Raw genomic sequence first — 17,733 nt, 5'->3', positions numbered from 1 at the left:
TACAGACCTAAATAGCCAGTCTGATCATGTTCCCGCTGTTGCCACTTCTCCTTTCAGGAGATCAACATGCTGGTGCTCGTAGCAGCTGACCCTGCCATGCATCACTGCCATCTTGTGATATTAACTGCAAAATTCCCCCAACTGTGAACATCGATATTAATAGTGCGACGTTGTGCTTAAGCATATTAGTAGCTAGTGCTGTCACTGTAGCTAAAAATTTAGAGGACGTGAGGACTGTATTTGCAATGCTCTGGACCAACACTGAGTGAGTCTCAGTCAAAATGTTGCAAATGTAATCGGCAAGAACCTTGAGTGCACTTCATTGCCGTGATTGCGCTCGCAAAGCAAGTTGAGCACTGGATTTGCTAACACTGTTCGCTATGCTGTGACATTGTAAGTACTGTAATTCAAGACAAGTCGCCATAACAAAAATATTTGATGTCCTTAATCTCTTTCTTATACCTTTCTCCCCAACGTGATACTTTCCCTCCCTTGACGGTATGACTTTCGCTGGGGTCTGTTTCCATAAGTATCCATAGTCCACTGGTACCTTGCCTGAGTGACCATTCTTTATCTGTTGTAAACAATTTTACAACACCAAGTTATAGTCCAGCAATTTTATTTTAAATTCACAAGCTTTCGGAGGCTTCCTCCTTCGTCAGGTGAACGATGTGAAAATGAAAACCTCGAAATGAAATCGCATTTATAATTCACAGAACAATGCTTGGTGATTACAGACAGTTTTTTCAACTGCCCGTTGCCAAGGCAATCAGTGTGCAGACAGACAGGTGTTACCTGCCAGGTCTCACAGAATATATAAATCACCAAAAAAAAACAACAAACAAAAAAAAACAGAGATAGAGAGGTAGAAACATAGAAAAGACAGCAACTGACCCGTTATATTAAAAACAGATAACATTTGTTCGCTGGTGGGGTAACGTGTAGCGTGACATGAACCCAAGATCCCGGTTGAGGCCGTCCTCATGGGTGCGGAACTTGGCTATCAATTTCTGCTCGACGATTTTGCGTTGTCGTGTGTCTCGAAGGCCGCCTTGGAGTACGCTTACCCGAAGGTCGGTGGATGAATGTCCATGACTGCTGAAGTGTTCCCCGACTGGGAGGGAACCCTCCTGTTTGGCGATTGTTGCGCGGTGTCCGTTCATCCGTTGTCGCAGCGTCTGCATGGTCTCGCCAATGTATCATGCTCTGGGGCATCCTTTCCTGCAACGTATGAGGTAGACAACGTTGGCCGAGTCACAGGAGTATGAACCATGCACCTGGTGGGTGGTGTCCTCTCGTGTGATGGTGGTATCTGTGTCGATGATCTGGCATGTCTTGCAGAGGTTACCGTGGCAGGGTTGTGTGGTGTCGTGGACGCTGTTCTCTTGAAAGCTAGGTAATTTGCTGCGAACGATGGTCTGTTTGAGGTTGGGTGGCTGTTTAAAGGCGAGTCGTGGAGGTGTGGGGATGGCCATAGCGAGGTGTTTGTCCTCATTGATGACATGTTGAAGGCTGCGGAGAACATGGCGTAGTTTCTCCGCTCCGGGGAAGTACTGGACGACAAAGGGTACTCTGTTGGTTGCGTCCCGTGTTAGTCTCCTGAGGAGGCCTATGCGATTTTTTGCTGTGGCCCGTCGGAACTGTCGATCGATGAGTCGAGCGTCATATCCCGTTCTTACTAGGGCGTCTTTCAGCGTCTGTAGGTGTCCATCGCGTTCCTCCTCGTCTGAGCAGACCCTGTGTATTCGCAGGGCCTGTCCATAGGGGATGGCCTCTTTGACGTGGTTAGGGTGGAAGCTGGAAAAGTGGAGCATCGTGAGGTTGTCCGTGGGCTTGCGGTAGAGTGAGGTGCTGAGGTGCCCGTCTTTGATGGAGATTTGTGTGTCCAAGAAAGAAACTGATTCTGAGGAGTAGTCCATGGTGAGCTTGATGGTGGGATGGAACTTGTTGATGTTATCGTGTAGTCTCTTTAGTGATTCCTTGCCGTGGGTCCATAGAAAGAAAATGTCGTCGATGTATCTGGTGTATAGTGTTGGTTGGAGGTCTTGTGCAGTGAAGAAGTCCTGCTCGAACTTGTGCATGAAAATGTTGGCGTATTGGGGTGCGAATTTGGTCCCCATGGCTGTTCCGTGTGTTTGGGTAAAGAACTGGTTATCGAAGGTGAAGACATTGTGATCCAGGATGAAACGGATGAGTTGTAGGATGGCGTCCGGAGATTGGCTGTTGTTGGTGTTGAGTATTGATGCTGTCGCAGCGATGCCGTCATCGTGGGGGATACTGGTGTATAGTGCCGAGACGTCCATCGTGGTGAGAAGTGTTCCTGGTTCAACTGGTCCGTGGGTACTGAGTTTTTGTAGGAAGTCTGTAGTGTCGCGACAGAAGCTGGGGGTTCCCTGTACGATGGGTTTCAGGATGCCCTCGATGTATCCAGAGAGGTTCTCACACAGGGTTCCGTTGCCTGATACGATAGGACGTCCGGGTGTGTTGGCTTTGTGTATCTTTGGGAGGCAGTAGAAGTCTCCCACGCGGGGAGTACGTGGGATGAGAGTGCGTAGGATGCTTTGAAGGTCTGGATCGAAGGTCTTGATCAGTTTGTTGAGCTGGTGGGTGTGTTCTTTGGTCGGATCTGCGGGTAACCGTCTGTAGTGTTCCTGGTTGTCCAGTTGTCGGTATGCTTCTTTGCAATAGTCCGTTCTGTTCTGTATGACTATGGCTCCTCCTTTGTCCGCTGGTTTGATGACGATGTTGCGGTTGGTCTTGAGAGCGTTGATGGCGTTGCGTTGTGCTCGGGTGACATTCTGGACTGTCTTCTGAGTGCGGCTGATGAATCTGGCATTGACGCATTTCCTGACAGCTTGAGCATACATGTCCAGCTGAGGGCAGCGACCCTCCGGAGGAGTCCAGTTTGACTCTTTCCTCTTCAGTTGCTGTACCGCGGATCCCTCTGTCTGCTGTTCCGGATCGTCGATTGTCTCATTGGGTTCGCTGCTGAAATCTTGGGGTTTGTGGTAGAATTCCCGGAGCCTCATTCTCCTGATGAATTCCTCTGTGTCCGCCGCGAGACTAGTGGGGTCCATTTTGGTGGTGGGGCAGAAATTGAGCCCTCGGCTGAGAACTTCGATTTCGTCTGGTTGAAGGGTGTGGTCGGACAAATTGACAATAAGAACATAAGAACATAAGAAATTGGAGCAGGAGTAGGCCAATCGGCCCCTCGAGCCTGCTCCGCCATTCAATAAGATCATGGCTGATCTGATCCCAACCACAAATCTAAAGAACACAAGAAGTCGGAGCAGGACCCGGCCACATAGCCCCTGGGCCCTCTCCGCCACCCACAGGGCATTGACCGATCCGAACTCAGCTTCATGTCCAATTTCCTGCCCGCTCCCCATAACCCCTAATTCCCTTTACTTCTAGGAAACTGTCTATTTCTGTTTTAAATTTATCTAATGATGTAGCTTCCACAGCTTCCTGGGGCAGCAAATTCCACAGACCTACCACCCTCTGAGTGAAGAAGTTTCTCCTCATCTCAGTTTTGAAAGAGCAGCCCCTTATTCTAAGATTATGCCCCCTAGTTCTAGTTTCACCCATCTTTGGGAACATCCTTACTGCATCCACCCGATCAAGACCCTTCACAATCTTATATGTTTCAATAAGATCGCCTCTCATTCTTCTGAACTCCAATGAGTAGAGTCCCAATCTACTCAACCTCTCCTCATATGTCCGCCCCCTCATCCCCGGGATTAACCGAGTGAACCTTCTTTGTACTGCCTCGAGAGCAAGTATGTCTTTTCTTAAGTATGGAGACCAAAACTGTATGCAGTATTCCAGGTGCGGTCTCACCAATACCTTATATAACTGCAGCAATACCTCCTTGTTTTTATATTCTATCCCCCTAGCAATAAAAGCCAACATTCCGTTGGCTTTCTTGATCACCTGCTGCACCTGCATACCAACTTTTTGATTTTCTTGCACTAGGACCCCCAGATCCCATTGTACTGCAGTACTTTCCAGTCTCTCGCCATTAAGAAAATAACTTGCTCTCTGATTTTTCCTGCCAAAGCTCCCTCTCCCTCCCAGTCCCCCTCTCCCTCTCCCTCTCCCTCCCAGTCCCCCTCTCCCTCTCCCTCCCAGTCCCCCTCTCCCTCTCCCTCCCAGTCCCCCTCTCCCTCTCCCTCCCAGTCCTCCCAGACTTCCCTGTGGTTGCAACCGTGGTACCAGAGGAAGCTTGGTCGATGCTGGTGGTGATGCCGAGTTTCTCAAGCTTCCTGCTCTTGGTTTTCATGTAGGCAGCGTAGTTCCGTTGCCTTGTCTGTTTGGCGGTATAACGTAGCTGGTCTGCTGTGTCCTGAGTACAGGTTGAGAGTATGGACTCTATTTGGTTTCGAGGTTGTGGCGTCTGCTGTAGAGTTGGTGTATGAGATGGTTGCGGAGTGTGCGAGAGGTACGGCGGCAGAGTCTCTCAGCGTAATCCGAGTTGTATGTGGACCTGAGTGGGTTCGTGATCTGGAGTCCTTTCGGGATCTTGTCTGCTTTCTTGCAGCTCTGTAAAAACTTGATGTCTGTGTCTAAATGCGCGATCTTCTTGGATATCCTTTCCACTGTGAGCCGGCAGTTTGTGGTGTCGATGGTAGTCATGATGTGGAGATGCCGGTGATGGACTGGGGTTGACAATTGTAAACAATTTTACAACACCAAGTTATAGTCCAGCAATTTTATTTTAAATTCACAAGCTTTCGGAGGCTTCCTCCTTCGTCAGGTGAACGATGTGAAAATGAAAACCTCGAAATGAAATCGCATTTATAATTCACAGAACAATGCTTGGTGATTACAGACAGTTTTTTCAACTGCCCGTTGCCAAGGCAATCAGTGCGCAGACAGACAGGTGTTACCTGCCAGGTCTCACAGAATATAGGGGACGCCATCAAAGCTCTCAAGACCAACCGCAACATCGTCATCAAACCAGCGGACAAAGGAGGAGCCATCGTCATACAGAACAGAACGGACTATTGCAAAGAAGCATACCGACAACTGGACAACCAGGAACACTACAGACGGTTACCCGCAGATCCGACCAAAGAACACACCCACCAGCTCAACAAACTGATCAAGACCTTCGATCCAGACCTTCAAAGCATCCTACGCACTCTCATCCCACGTACTCCCCGCGTGGGAGACTTCTACTGCCTCCCAAAGATACACAAAGCCAACACACCCGGACGTCCTATCGTATCAGGCAACGGAACCCTGTGTGAGAACCTCTCTGGATACATCGAGGGCATCCTGAAACCCATCGTACAGGGAACCCCCAGCTTCTGTCGCGACACTACAGACTTCCTACAAAAACTCAGTACCCACGGACCAGTTGAACCAGGAACACTTCTCACCACGATGGACGTCTCGGCACTATACACCAGTATCCCCCACGATGACGGCATCGCTGCGACAGCATCAATACTCAACACCAACAACAGCCAATCTCCGGACACCATCCTACAACTCATCCGTTTCATCCTGGATCACAATGTCTTCACCTTCGATAACCAGTTCTTTACCCAAACACACGGAACAGCCATGGGGACCAAATTCGCACCCCAATACGCCAACATTTTCATGCACAAGTTCGAGCAGGACTTCTTCACTGCACAAGACCTCCAACCAACACTATACACCAGATACATCGACGACATTTTCTTTCTATGGACCCACGGCAAGGAATCACTAAAGAGACTACACGTTCCATCCCACCATCAAGCTCACCATGGACTACTCCTCAGAATCAGTTTCTTTCTTGGACACACGAATCTCCATCAAAGACGGGCACCTCAGCACCTCACTCTACCGCAAGCCCACGGACAACCTCACGATGCTCCACTTTTCCAGCTTCCACCCTAACCACGTCAAAGAGGCCATCCCCTATGGACAGGCCCTGCGAATACACAGGGTCTGCTCAGACGAGGAGGAACGCGATGGACACCTACAGACGCTGAAAGACGCCCTAGTAAGAACGGGATATGACGCTCGACTCATCGATCGACAGTTCCGACGGGCCACAGCAAAAAATCGCATAGGCCTCCTCAGGAGACTAACACGGGACGCAACCAACAGAGTACCCTTTGTCGTCCAGTACTTCCCCGGAGCGGAGAAACTATGCCATGTTCTCCGCAGCCTTCAACATGTCATCAATGAGGACAAACACCTCGCTATGGCCATCCCCACACCTCCACGACTCGCCTTTAAACAGCCACCCAACCTCAAACAGACCATCGTTCGCAGCAAATTACCTAGCTTTCAAGAGAACAGCGTCCACGACACCACACAACCCTGCCACGGTAACCTCTGCAAGACATGTCAGATCATCGACACAGATACCACCATCACACGAGAGGACACCACCCACCAGGTGCATGGTTCATACTCCTGTGACTCGGCCAACGTTGTCTACCTCATACGTTGCAGGAAAGGATGCCCCAGAGCATGGTACATTGGCGAGACCATGCAGACGCTGCGACAACGGATGAACGGACACCGCGCAACAATCGCCAAACAGGAGGATTCCCTCCCAGTCGGGGAACACTTCAGCAGTCATGGACATTCATCCACCGACCTTCGGGTAAGCGTACTCCAAGGCGGCCTTCGAGACACACGACAACGCAAAATCGTCGAGCAGAAATTGATAGCCAAGTTCCGCACCCATGAGGACGGCCTCAACCGGGATCTTGGGTTCATGTCACGCTACACGTTACCCCACCAGCGAACAAATGTTATCTGTTTTTAATATAACGGGTCAGTTGCTGTCTTTTCTATGTTTCTACCTCTCTATCTCTGTTTTTTTTTGTTTGTTGTTTTTTTTTGGTGATTTGTATATTCTGTGAGACCTGGCAGGTAACACCTGTCTGTCTGCACACTGATTGCCTTGGCAACGGGCAGTTGAAAAAACTGTCTGTAATCACCAAGCATTGTTCTGTGAATTATAAATGCGATTTCATTTCGAGGTTTTCATTTTCACATCGTTCACCTGACGAAGGAGGAAGCCTCCGAAAGCTTGTGAATTTAAAATAAAATTGCTGGACTATAACTTGGTGTTGTAAAATTGTTTACAATTGTCAACCCCAGTCCATCACCGGCATCTCCACATCATTCTTTATCTGAGCCTGGACAACAAAAATTATCAGGATTTTTAAAAATGGAATCTCTCACAGCTGAGCTTGTTGCACTTTTGATCCAATGTCCACACGGGCAAATTTTTCAGCAAGAGTTATTGGATAGCGTATACGATTAGGAAACATGCCCGATTTTTATAGGGATAGCTAGCCTAGGGATGCCAAAGGCAATTGAATCATTCTTACTCCTGCTCCAGCTGAGGTCAGCTAACTGAACACAGATAACTTGCACAACAACAACTTGCATTTATATAGAGCCTTTAACGTAAAAAAATGTCTCAAGGTGCTTCAGAGAGGTGTAATCAGACAAAAATGGCCACTGAACCAAAGAAGGAGATATTAGAAAGAGTGACCAAAAGCTTGGTCACAGTGGTGGGTCTTATAAAAGGTGAGGCAGGTGCAGGAGTGGAAGGGTTTAGAGAGGGAATTTGAGAGCGTGGGACCTAGGCAGCTGAAGGCACGGCCACCAATGGTGGGGCAAATGGCGGCGGCATGCATGAGGCAGAGTCTGCTCGCACTCTGCACCTGCCCTGCTCCCATCCTGCCCTTCCAAGATCTAACCAGAGCAAATGCTTTTGCAGTTGAATATCCAGTTATTGCAGGAACAATCATTGCAAAGAAAGGTCCCAGGACTGTTGGTCCTGATGATATTAGGTTCAGTTGTGAAGTTCAGTTCAGTAGAATCATAGAAAGTGCAATCGTAGCACTTTTACTCTTGCTCCAGCTGAGGACAGCTAATTGTGCACAGATCAACAAGTATTTGAGACTTTGTTAATTTGTGATAAATTGCATCCACCAGCCTTTCAGGCATTTCAGATCATAACAATTCCCTGCGTAAAAAAATGTTTCCTCATCTCCTCCCAGTTCTTTTGCCAGTTATCTTAAACCTGTGTCCTCTGTTTACCGACCCTCCTGCCAGTGGAAAGTTTCTCCCTATCTATTCTATCGAAGTTATTAATTCCTTCATAATTTTGAACACCTCTATTAAATCTCCCCTTAACTTTAGAATCATAGAATCTTGCAGCACAGATGGAGGCCACTCGGCCCGTAGTACCGTGCCGGCTCTGTGAAAGAGCTGTTAGTTTAGTCCGAAGCCTCAGCTTTTTCCTCATAACCCTGCAAATTAGTCCTCTTCAAATACATGTGCAATTCCCTTTTGAAAGTTTCTATGGAATCTGCTTCCACTACTATTTCAGGCAGTGCATTCCAGATCTTAACAATCCTCTGTGTGAAAAAATTTCTCCTCAATTCTCCTCTCGTTCTTTTGCTGATTATTTTAAATCTATGACCTCTGGTTACTGATCCACTTCCCAGTGGAGACAGTTTCTCCCTATTTGCTCTATCAAAACCCCTCATTATTTTGAATACCTCTGTTAGGTCTCCCCTTAACCTTCTCTGCTCTAAGGAGAACAATCCCCACTTCTCCAATCTCTCCACTCAACTGAAGTCCCTCATCCCTGGTATCATCCTGGTAAACCTCCCCAGTACCCTTTCCAAGGCTTTGACATCCTTCCTAAAGTGTGGTGCCCAGAATTGTACACAATACTCCAGCTGAGGCCTAACCAGTGATTTGTAAAGGTTCAGCATGACTTACTTGTTTTTGTATTTAATGCCCCTATTTACAAAGCCAAGTATCCCATATGCTTTCTTAACCGCCTTATCAACTTGTCCTGCCACCTTCAAAGATTTGTGAATATGCACCCCAGGTCCCTCTGCTCTTGCACCTCCCCTCAAAATAGTACCATTTAGATAATACTGCCTCTTCATGTTGTTCCTCCCAAAGTGCGTCACTTCACACTTATCTGCATTAAATTGCATCTGCCACGTGTCTGCCCATTTCACCAGCCTGTCTATGTCCTTCTGAAGTCTACTACAATCCTCCTTACTATTTACTACGTTGCCAAGTTTTGTATCATCTGCAAACTTCAAAACTGTACTCCCTATACCCAAGTACAGGTCATTTATGTACAAGAAGAAAAGCAATGGTCCTAATACGATCCCTGGGGGACCCCACTGCGTACTTCTCTGTCAGAAAAACATCCTTCACCACTACTCTCTGCCTCTATTTTCCGAATAAGTCTGTTATGTGGGACTTTATTAAATGCCTTTTGAAAGTCCATATTTATAACATCTGCTGCACTACCTTCATCAACCCTCTCTGATACTTTATCAAAGAACTCAATCAGGTTAGTCAGGCATGATTTGCCTTTGACAAATCCGTGCTGGCTGTCCATTATTAACCCATGCTTCTCCAAGTGAGCGTTAATTTCGTCCTTGACACTGGTCTCTAGAAGTTTTCCCACCACTGATGTTAAACTGATTGTCCTGTAGTTACCAGGTTTATTCCTCTCCCCTTTTTTGAATTTGTAATCCTCCAGTCCTCTGGCACCACTCCAATATCCAAGGAGGATTGAAAGATTATAGTCAGAGCTTCTGCTATCTCCACTCTTGTTTCCCTCAGCAGCCAAGGATGCATCCCCATCTGGACCGGGTGACTTGTTAATTTTGAGTGATACCACCCCCATCCTCAATGATGGCAGAGTCCAGCATGTGAGTGCAAAAGACAAGGCTGAAGCATTTGCAACCATCTTCAGCCAGAAGTGCTGAGTGAATGATCCATCTCGGCCTCCTCCCGATAGCCGCAACATCACAGAAGCCAGTCTTCAGCCAATTCGATTCACTCCACGTGATATCAAGAAATGGCGGAGTGCACTGGCTATGGGCACCAACAACATCCCGGCTGTAGTGCTGAAGAGTTGTTCTCTAGAACTAGCCGCGCCTCTAGCCAAACTGTTCCAGTACAGCTACAATACTGGCATCTACCTGGCAATGTGGAAAATTGCCAGGTATGTCCTGTCCACAAAAAGCAGGACAAATCCAATCCGGCCAATTACCGCCTCATCAGTCTACTCTCAATCATCAGCAAAGTGATGGAAGGTGTTGTCGAAAGTGCTGTCAAGCGGCACTTACTCACCAATAACCCGCTCACCAATGCTCAGTTTGGGTTCCGCCAGGACCACTCGGCTCCAGACCTCATTACAGCCTTGGTCCAATCATGGACAAAAGAGCTGAATTCCAGAGGTGAGGTGAGGTGAGAGTGCCTCCCTTGACATCAAGGTAGCGTTTGACTGAGTGTGGCACCAAGGAGCCCTAGTAAAATTGAAGTCAATGGGAATCGGGAAAACTCTCCAGTGGCTGAAGTCATACCTAGCTTAAATGAAGATGGTAATGGTTGTTGGAGGCCAATCATCTAAGCCCCAGGACATTGCTGCAGGAGTGCCTCAGGGCAGTGTCCTAGGCTCAACCATCTCCAGCTGCTTCATCAATGACCTTCCCTCCATCATAAGATCAGAAATGGGGATGTTCGCTGATGATTGCACAGTCTTCAGTTCCATTCGCAACCCTCAGATAATGAAGCAGTCCGTGCCCACATGCAGCAAGACCTGGACAACATCCAGGCTTGGGCTGAAAAGTGTCAAGTAACTTTCGTGCCACACAAGTGGCAGGCAACGACCATCTCCAACAAGAGAGTGTCTAACCACCTCCCCTTGACATTCAACAGCACCACCATCGCCAAATCCCCCACCATCAACATCCTGGGGGTCACCATTGACCAGAAACTTAACTGGACCAGCCACATAAATACTGTGGCCACAAGAGCAGGTCAGAGACTGGGTATTCTGCGGCGAGTGAATTACCTCCTGACTCCCCAAAGCCTTTCCACCATCTATAAGGCACAAGTCAGGAGTGTGATGGAATACTTCCCACTTGCCTGGATGAGTGCAGCTCCAACAACACTCAAGAAGCTCAACACCATCCAGGACAAAGCAGCCCATTTGATTGGCACCCCATCCACCACCCCAAACATTCACTCCCTTCACCACTGGCGCACAGTGGCTGCAGTGTGTACCATTCTACAGGATGCACTGCAGTAACTCGCCAAGGCTTCTTCGACAGCACCTCCTAAATCTGCGACCTCTACCACCTAGAAGGACAAGGGCATCAGGCATAAGGGAACAACACCACCTGCACATTCCCCTCCAAGTCACACACCATCCCGACTTGGCAATATATCGCTGTTCCTTCATTGTTGCTGGGTCAAAATCCTGAAACTTCCTACCTAACAGCATTGTGGGAGAATCTTCACCCCACGGACTGCAGCGGTTCAAGAAGCCGACTCACCACCACCTTGTCAAGGGCAATTAGGGATGGGCAATAATTGCTGGCCTTGCCAGCAACGCCCACATCCCATGAACGAATAAAAAAATACAAACCTATTTAGCACCTCATTTCTATCTTTTTATCCAATCCAATATCTCTACTCCCTCCTCCTCTACTGCGATATTAACTTCATCCTCTTCTTTTGTGAAGACAGATGCAAAGTACTCATTCAATACCTCAGTCATGCCTTCTGCCTCCACAAGAAGATTTCCTTCTTTGTCCCTAATCGGCTCCACCATTCCTTTAATGATCCTTTTACTTTTTATATGTTTATATTTTATACCTAAGGAGAACAAACCCAGCTTCTCTAGTCTCTCCACATAGCTGAAGTCCCTCATCCCTATTAAATCTTCACTGCACCCTCTCCAAGGCCTTGACATCCTTCTTAATCTGTGGTGCGCAGAATTGGACACAGTACTCCAGCTGAGACCTAACCAGTGATTTATAAACGTTTACCATAACTTCCTTGCTAAAGCAAGTTAATTGATCTGGAAATTAGTCAGGACAGAAAGGCTTTGTTCTAGGTGCAAATTAAATTATGCCTTGTCATTGTCTTAGCAAGTATGAATTTAGGACTTGGTTAATTTGTGATAAATTGCTCAACAGTAACTTATTGTGTCTTTGATTGTGGATGAATGAGAGCACTGCCTTCAGAGAATCTTAAAATTGTGGGCTTCTTCTATACTTCTGGCAGGACATCTGAACTCCATGAATGAACTGGAATTTGCATCATCCACATCCACATTTGAACTGAATTGCTGTTGTACCCTAATTTGATTTAAAGTGATATAAGGTCTTATATCCCTTGCGCTACAGAGAAGTGGCATAGCCTGTATATGTTATAAGACTCTCTCGAGGTGCAGGTAAAATCTTAAATTACCAAAGCATGACTTTTGTGATTTATGATGACATCTAAACTATTTTATAGATATGTTATCCTGTACTTATTGCTGTTAGATCTGAAATATAATATGCTGCTGAATCATTTCCAATTGGAGTTCCATTTGAGATAATTGCTTACTGTGCGGTTTCCATACATGGTTTCATTTTACTGCACACGACGCGCTAGGCTACACCACAGAATCCTACTTAAATGGAAGCGTAGTCATGTAAAGGGTATTTCACTATACTTGTGGTTATTTATGGTTTGGTATGGAACATGTGCTTTAGTAATTATTAGTGAAAAGCAGAAACATGTCTTGAGCTTCAGAAAAAAATTACAAAATGTGTATTTAGAATTGTGTAGTCTGATGCAATAGTAATATTTTATAGCTGCTTGTTTTAGAAGAAGTAAAGTTAAACTGTGTATACATTTTTACAAGTAATAATTATTATAGAAACTAAATGAAGTGTTGAAAGAAATTCTCTCCCAATTTCTTTCGCCCTTGACAAAGCCCAATGCTCCAAATGTCAAACAGGCAGGCTGATCTGGGCAGTATCCTCTATGGACACTGTCAATGCAGCTGTGCGATCACTGAACAAGGTGGCATGCAATGTCATTTTATCCCTCTCTCCGGAGCTAGATCAGGTTGATTCCATGCTGCATTCTATTCAGCAGTCTAATCCTTGCCTCTAGATTTTCTCAGTGGTTTTCAATCCTTCATTACACTAAGTAGAATAGAGAATTGGGTTGGAGCAACAGAATGTTTACATTTAACGCACACTAATTTGGTAAATTCATTCCTATGCCATTGAGACTGCACTTGCTTTATTGGAGCAGAATGAAAGCATGTAATCTAAAGAATGCATTTACAGTAATTCTGAATGCCCCAACAGTGACAAAATAACTCCTAGCTACTCCAATGGTATGGGTGCCACCTCAGCATTACCCATGTGTTTGCATTAACAATAATTCCACTGAAATATTTAAGAGAAAACAAACTAACAGGGTTATTTTGTGCTGATCTGCTTTACTAATGGTTTGGGGTGGGAGGGGCGGGGTGGGATGGGATTAGTGGAGGACGGCTGATAGAGGTATTGAAAATTATGAAGCTTTATGTTAGGGTAATTACTGATCGATTGTTTCCATTGGTTGGTGAACTGGTAATGAGAGGGCACAAATGAAAGATAATCACCAAAAGAATAAAAGGTCTTTCAGTACTTTTAAAAGGGAATTAGATAATTACTTGAACAAGAGGAATGCTAAAGGGTATGGAGAGCGAACAGGAGAGTGGGTTAGACTAAGTGGCTAATGTGGAGGAAAACAGTATTGCAAACTTAATGAGAAAAATGCCTTGTTTCTATGCTGTAACATACTATGATTCTAAATCTAATCCAGTATATGATAAAGTATGTTTTTCAAATGGCTGTTCTCATTATAACGCATAAGAAGAGGATCTTCTATAATTTGTTTTTGCACAAAACAAATCTCCTTCCTTAACAGTTGTTAGAACTCCTAATCTGTGTGTATTTTATTTTTCCAATTTTTTTTTCACTTTACTCCCCTGCTCACCTAAACGTACTCATTCATGCTGGGATACAGTTAGCGTCTGGTAACTTGCTCAAGTCATACGTGAAGTTGGACAAGAGTATTGCCATGCCTTTTAGTTATGAGAGCATTACAGCTAATCTTGTACTGAGTACTGAGCACTGATCCTAGATACTCAGTTATGTGTCACTTCACAAAGAGCACAGTATTTGTTGCTACCACAGTAGGCTTTTTAATTTTTAATGAACACATTTTCAGACACCCAAAATCCTGTGATTCTGATTTAATTTTTAAAAATAATCTTGGATTGTTTTAATACAGTACACAATAACATAATCAGATTTGATGATTGCAAATCACTGAAGCTTCATTCTTGCTTTCTATATATCAAAGCATAAAGATTGAACTACATCTATATGACACGCTTACAGGTCCTGTGGGGATAAAATTGGTCTTGGGTGGTAGCGCACAATGGGTGATAGTGAATCTGCAGCCCATTTTACACTCCTTTATCTTTTCTGTATTGAATATTGTAACCCATTTATTTTTAACTCTTTTTCTCTGCCAGTTGCTGCGAGAGTTGAAGCATCCCAACGTGATTGCTTTGCAGAAGGTGTTTCTTTCACACAGCGACAGAAAGGTCTGGCTCCTGTTTGATTATGCAGAACATGATTTATGGGTAAGGACTCTGTCACTAGAATCTCATGCACATGAAATTCCTTGTTCTGTATTGAATACAACATAGGTGGAAATATAAGTAGGTCAGTTCACTTTCAGCTCCACCACCCACCCCACCCCCCCCCCGCCCCCCATTATCACAAAAACTAACCACTGTTTTGCTTTTAGATATTCATGATTTGGCAATGGGAAATATTTATTACCTTATTACATACTCCTCCCACCTATCCGTAATAATTTTATATATGTAAACAGAATAACAGAATGATGGTATTAGACAGGAACTTTCAGAAGTTGATTGGGAGAGTCTGTTGGCAGGCAAAGGGATGTCTGGTAAGTGGGAGGCCTTCAAAAGTGTGTTAACCTGGGTTCAGGGTAAGCACATTCCTTATAAAGTGAAGGGCAAGGCTGGTGGAAGTAGGGAACCTTGGATGACTCGGGAGATTGAGGCCCTAGTCAGAAAGAAGAAGGAGGCATATGACATGCACTTGGGATCAAGTGGATCCCCTGAAGAGTATAGAGATTGCCGGAGTAGAGTTAAGAGAGAAATCAGGAGGGCAAAAAGGGGATATGAGATTGCTTTGGCAGATAAGGCAAAGGTGAATCCAAAGAGCTTCTACAAATACATAAAGGGCAAAAGAGTAACTAGGGAGAGAGTAGGGCCTCTTAAGGATCAACAAGGTCATCTATGTGCGGAACCACAAGAGATGGGTGAGATCCTAAATGACTGTTTCGCATTGGTATTTACGGTTGAGAAAGGCATGGATGTTAGGGAACTTGGGGAAATAAATAGTGATGTCTTGAGGAGTGTACATATTACAGAGAGGGAGGTGCTGGAAGTCTTAACGCGCATCAAGGTAGATAAGTCTCCGGGGCCTGATGAAATGTATCCCAGGACGTTATGGGAGGTTAGGGAGGAAATTGCGGGTCCCCTAGCAGAGATATTTGAATCATCGACAGCTGCAGGTGAGGTGCCTGAAGATTGGAGGGTAGCAAATGTTGTGCCTTTGTTTAAGAAGGGCGGCAGGGAAAAGCCTGGGAACTACAGACCGGTGAGCCTGACATCTGTAGTGGGTAAGTTGTTAGAGGGTATTCTGAGAGACAGGATCTACAGGCATTTGGAGAGGCAGGGACTGATTAGGAATAATCAGCATGGTTTTGTGAGAGGAAAATCATGTCTCACAAATTTGATTGAGTTTTTTGAAGGGGTAACCAAGAAGATGGATGCGGGCTGTGCAGTAGATGTGGTCTACATGGACTTTAGCAAAGCCTTTGATAAGGTACTGCATGGTAGGTTGTTACATAAGGTTAGATCTCACGGGATCCAAGGTGAGGTAGCCAATTGGATACAAAATTGGATTGACGGTGGTTGTAGAGGGTTGTTTTTCAAACTGGAGGCCTGTGACCAGCGGTGTGCCTCAGGGATCGGTGCTGGGTCCGCTGTTATTTGTTATTTATATTAATGATTTGGATGAGAATTTAGGAGGCATGGTTAGTAAGTTTGCAGATGACACCAAGATTGGTGGCGTTGTGGACAGTGAAGAAGGTTATCTAGGATTGCAACGGGATCTTGATAAATTGGGCCAGTGGGCCGATGAATGGCAGATGGAGTTTAATTTAGATAAATGTGAGGTGATGCATTTTGGGAGATCGAATCGGGCCAGGACCTACTCCGTTAATGGTAGGGCGTTGGGGAGAGTTATAGAACAAAGAGATCTAGGAGTACAGGTTCATAGCTCCTTGAAAGTGGAGTCACAGGTGGATAGGGTAGTGAAGAAGGCATTCAGCATGCTTGGTTTCATTGGTCAGAACATTGAATACAGGAGTTGGGATGTCTTGTTGAAGTTGTACAAGACATTAGTAAGGCCACACTTGGAATACTGTGTACAGTTCTGGTCACCCTATTATAGAAAGGATAGTATTAAACTAGAAAGAGTGCAGAAAAGATTTACTAGGATGCTACTGGGACTTGATGGTTTGACTTATAGGGAGAGGTTGGATAGGCTGAGACTTTTTTCCCTGGAGAGTAGGAGGTTTCGGGGGGATCTTATAGAAGTCTATAAAATAATGAGGGGCATAGATAAGGTAGATAGTAAAAATCTTTTCCCAAAGGTAGGGGAGTCTATAACGAGGGGGCATAGATTTAAGGTGAGAGGGGAGAGATACAAAAGGGTCCAGAGGGGCAATTTTTTCACTCAAAGGGTGGTGAGTGTCTGGAACGAGCTGCCAGAGGCAGTAGTAGAGGCGGGTACAATTTTGTCTTTTAAAAAGCATTTGGACAGTTACATGGGTAAGATGGGTATAGAGGGATATGGGCCAAGTGCAGGCAATTGGGAGTGCTTAGTGGTATAAACTGGGCGACATGGACATGTTGGGCCGAAGGGCCTGTTTCCATGTTGTAAACTTCTATGATTCTATGATTCTATACAAAAACTGTTTACAAAAACATTTTTGACCTTTTGCTTAGTTATACTGTACATTTGAACAAAGTCAAAGAAAAACATCATTATAATCTTTTAGCACAACAGGTCTTATGTTTGGAGGAAGTTTCTTTGACAACAATGAAGCAAATTGCTTAAGACGTTTGAATATATTTTTTACTAACAGATTTTCGGTTTGCATTCACTTTGAATGTACCTTTTCACCCCATTTTGTACAGATTACTATAACCTGTTCCTGTCACTCTTTCCACGAGGGTGGTGCCAAATTATGTATTTTTCATAATTTGTAGCCCGATTCAGTATTCAAAATATTGCTGATTCATTATCTCACAATAAAATTTATACATTTGAGAACTATAGAAGTTTACAGCACAAAAAGAGGCCACAAAAAGAGGAGGTACTAGAAAGGCTGGCTGTACTTAAAGTAGATAAGTCACCACGTCTGGATGGGATGCAACTTAGGTTGCTGAGGGAAGTAAGGGTGGAAATTGTAGAGGTACTGGCCATAATCTTCCAATCTTCCAATCATCCTTAGATATGGGGGTGGTGCCAGAGGACTGGAGAATTGCAAATGTTACACCCTTGTTCAAAAGAGGCTGTAAGGATAAACACAGCAACTACAGGCCAGCCAGTTTAACCTCGGTGGAAGGGAAACTTTTAGAAACGATAATCTGGGACAAAATTAACAGTCACTTGGACAAGTGTGGATTAATTAAGGATAGCCAGCAAGGATTTGTTAAAGGCAAATGGTGTTTAACTAACTTGATGGAGTTTTTTGATGAGGTCACAGAGAAGTTTGATTAGG

At 45.2% G+C, this 17,733-nt stretch overlaps 1 protein-coding gene across 2 annotated transcripts in view; it reads left to right on the top strand.

Moving 5' to 3' along the window:
- cdk19 (cyclin dependent kinase 19) overlaps window positions 1-17,733 on the top strand; it is a 272,731-nt gene that overhangs the window by 59,324 nt on the left and 195,674 nt on the right. For both annotated transcript variants that reach the window (XM_067985049.1, XM_067985048.1), the window contains exon 3: window positions 14,378-14,488. In XM_067985049.1, coding sequence (XP_067841150.1) covers window positions 14,378-14,488 — 111 coding nt within the window. The remainder of the gene's footprint in view (window positions 1-14,377; window positions 14,489-17,733) is intronic.

The sequence above is a fragment of the Heptranchias perlo genome, chromosome 5 (genome assembly GCF_035084215.1).
Source record: "Heptranchias perlo isolate sHepPer1 chromosome 5, sHepPer1.hap1, whole genome shotgun sequence".
Taxonomy (NCBI): Eukaryota; Metazoa; Chordata; class Chondrichthyes; order Hexanchiformes; family Hexanchidae; genus Heptranchias; species Heptranchias perlo.
The sequence above is the reverse complement of the archived record's forward strand: the minus strand, read 5'-3'. Positions and strand labels throughout refer to the sequence as shown.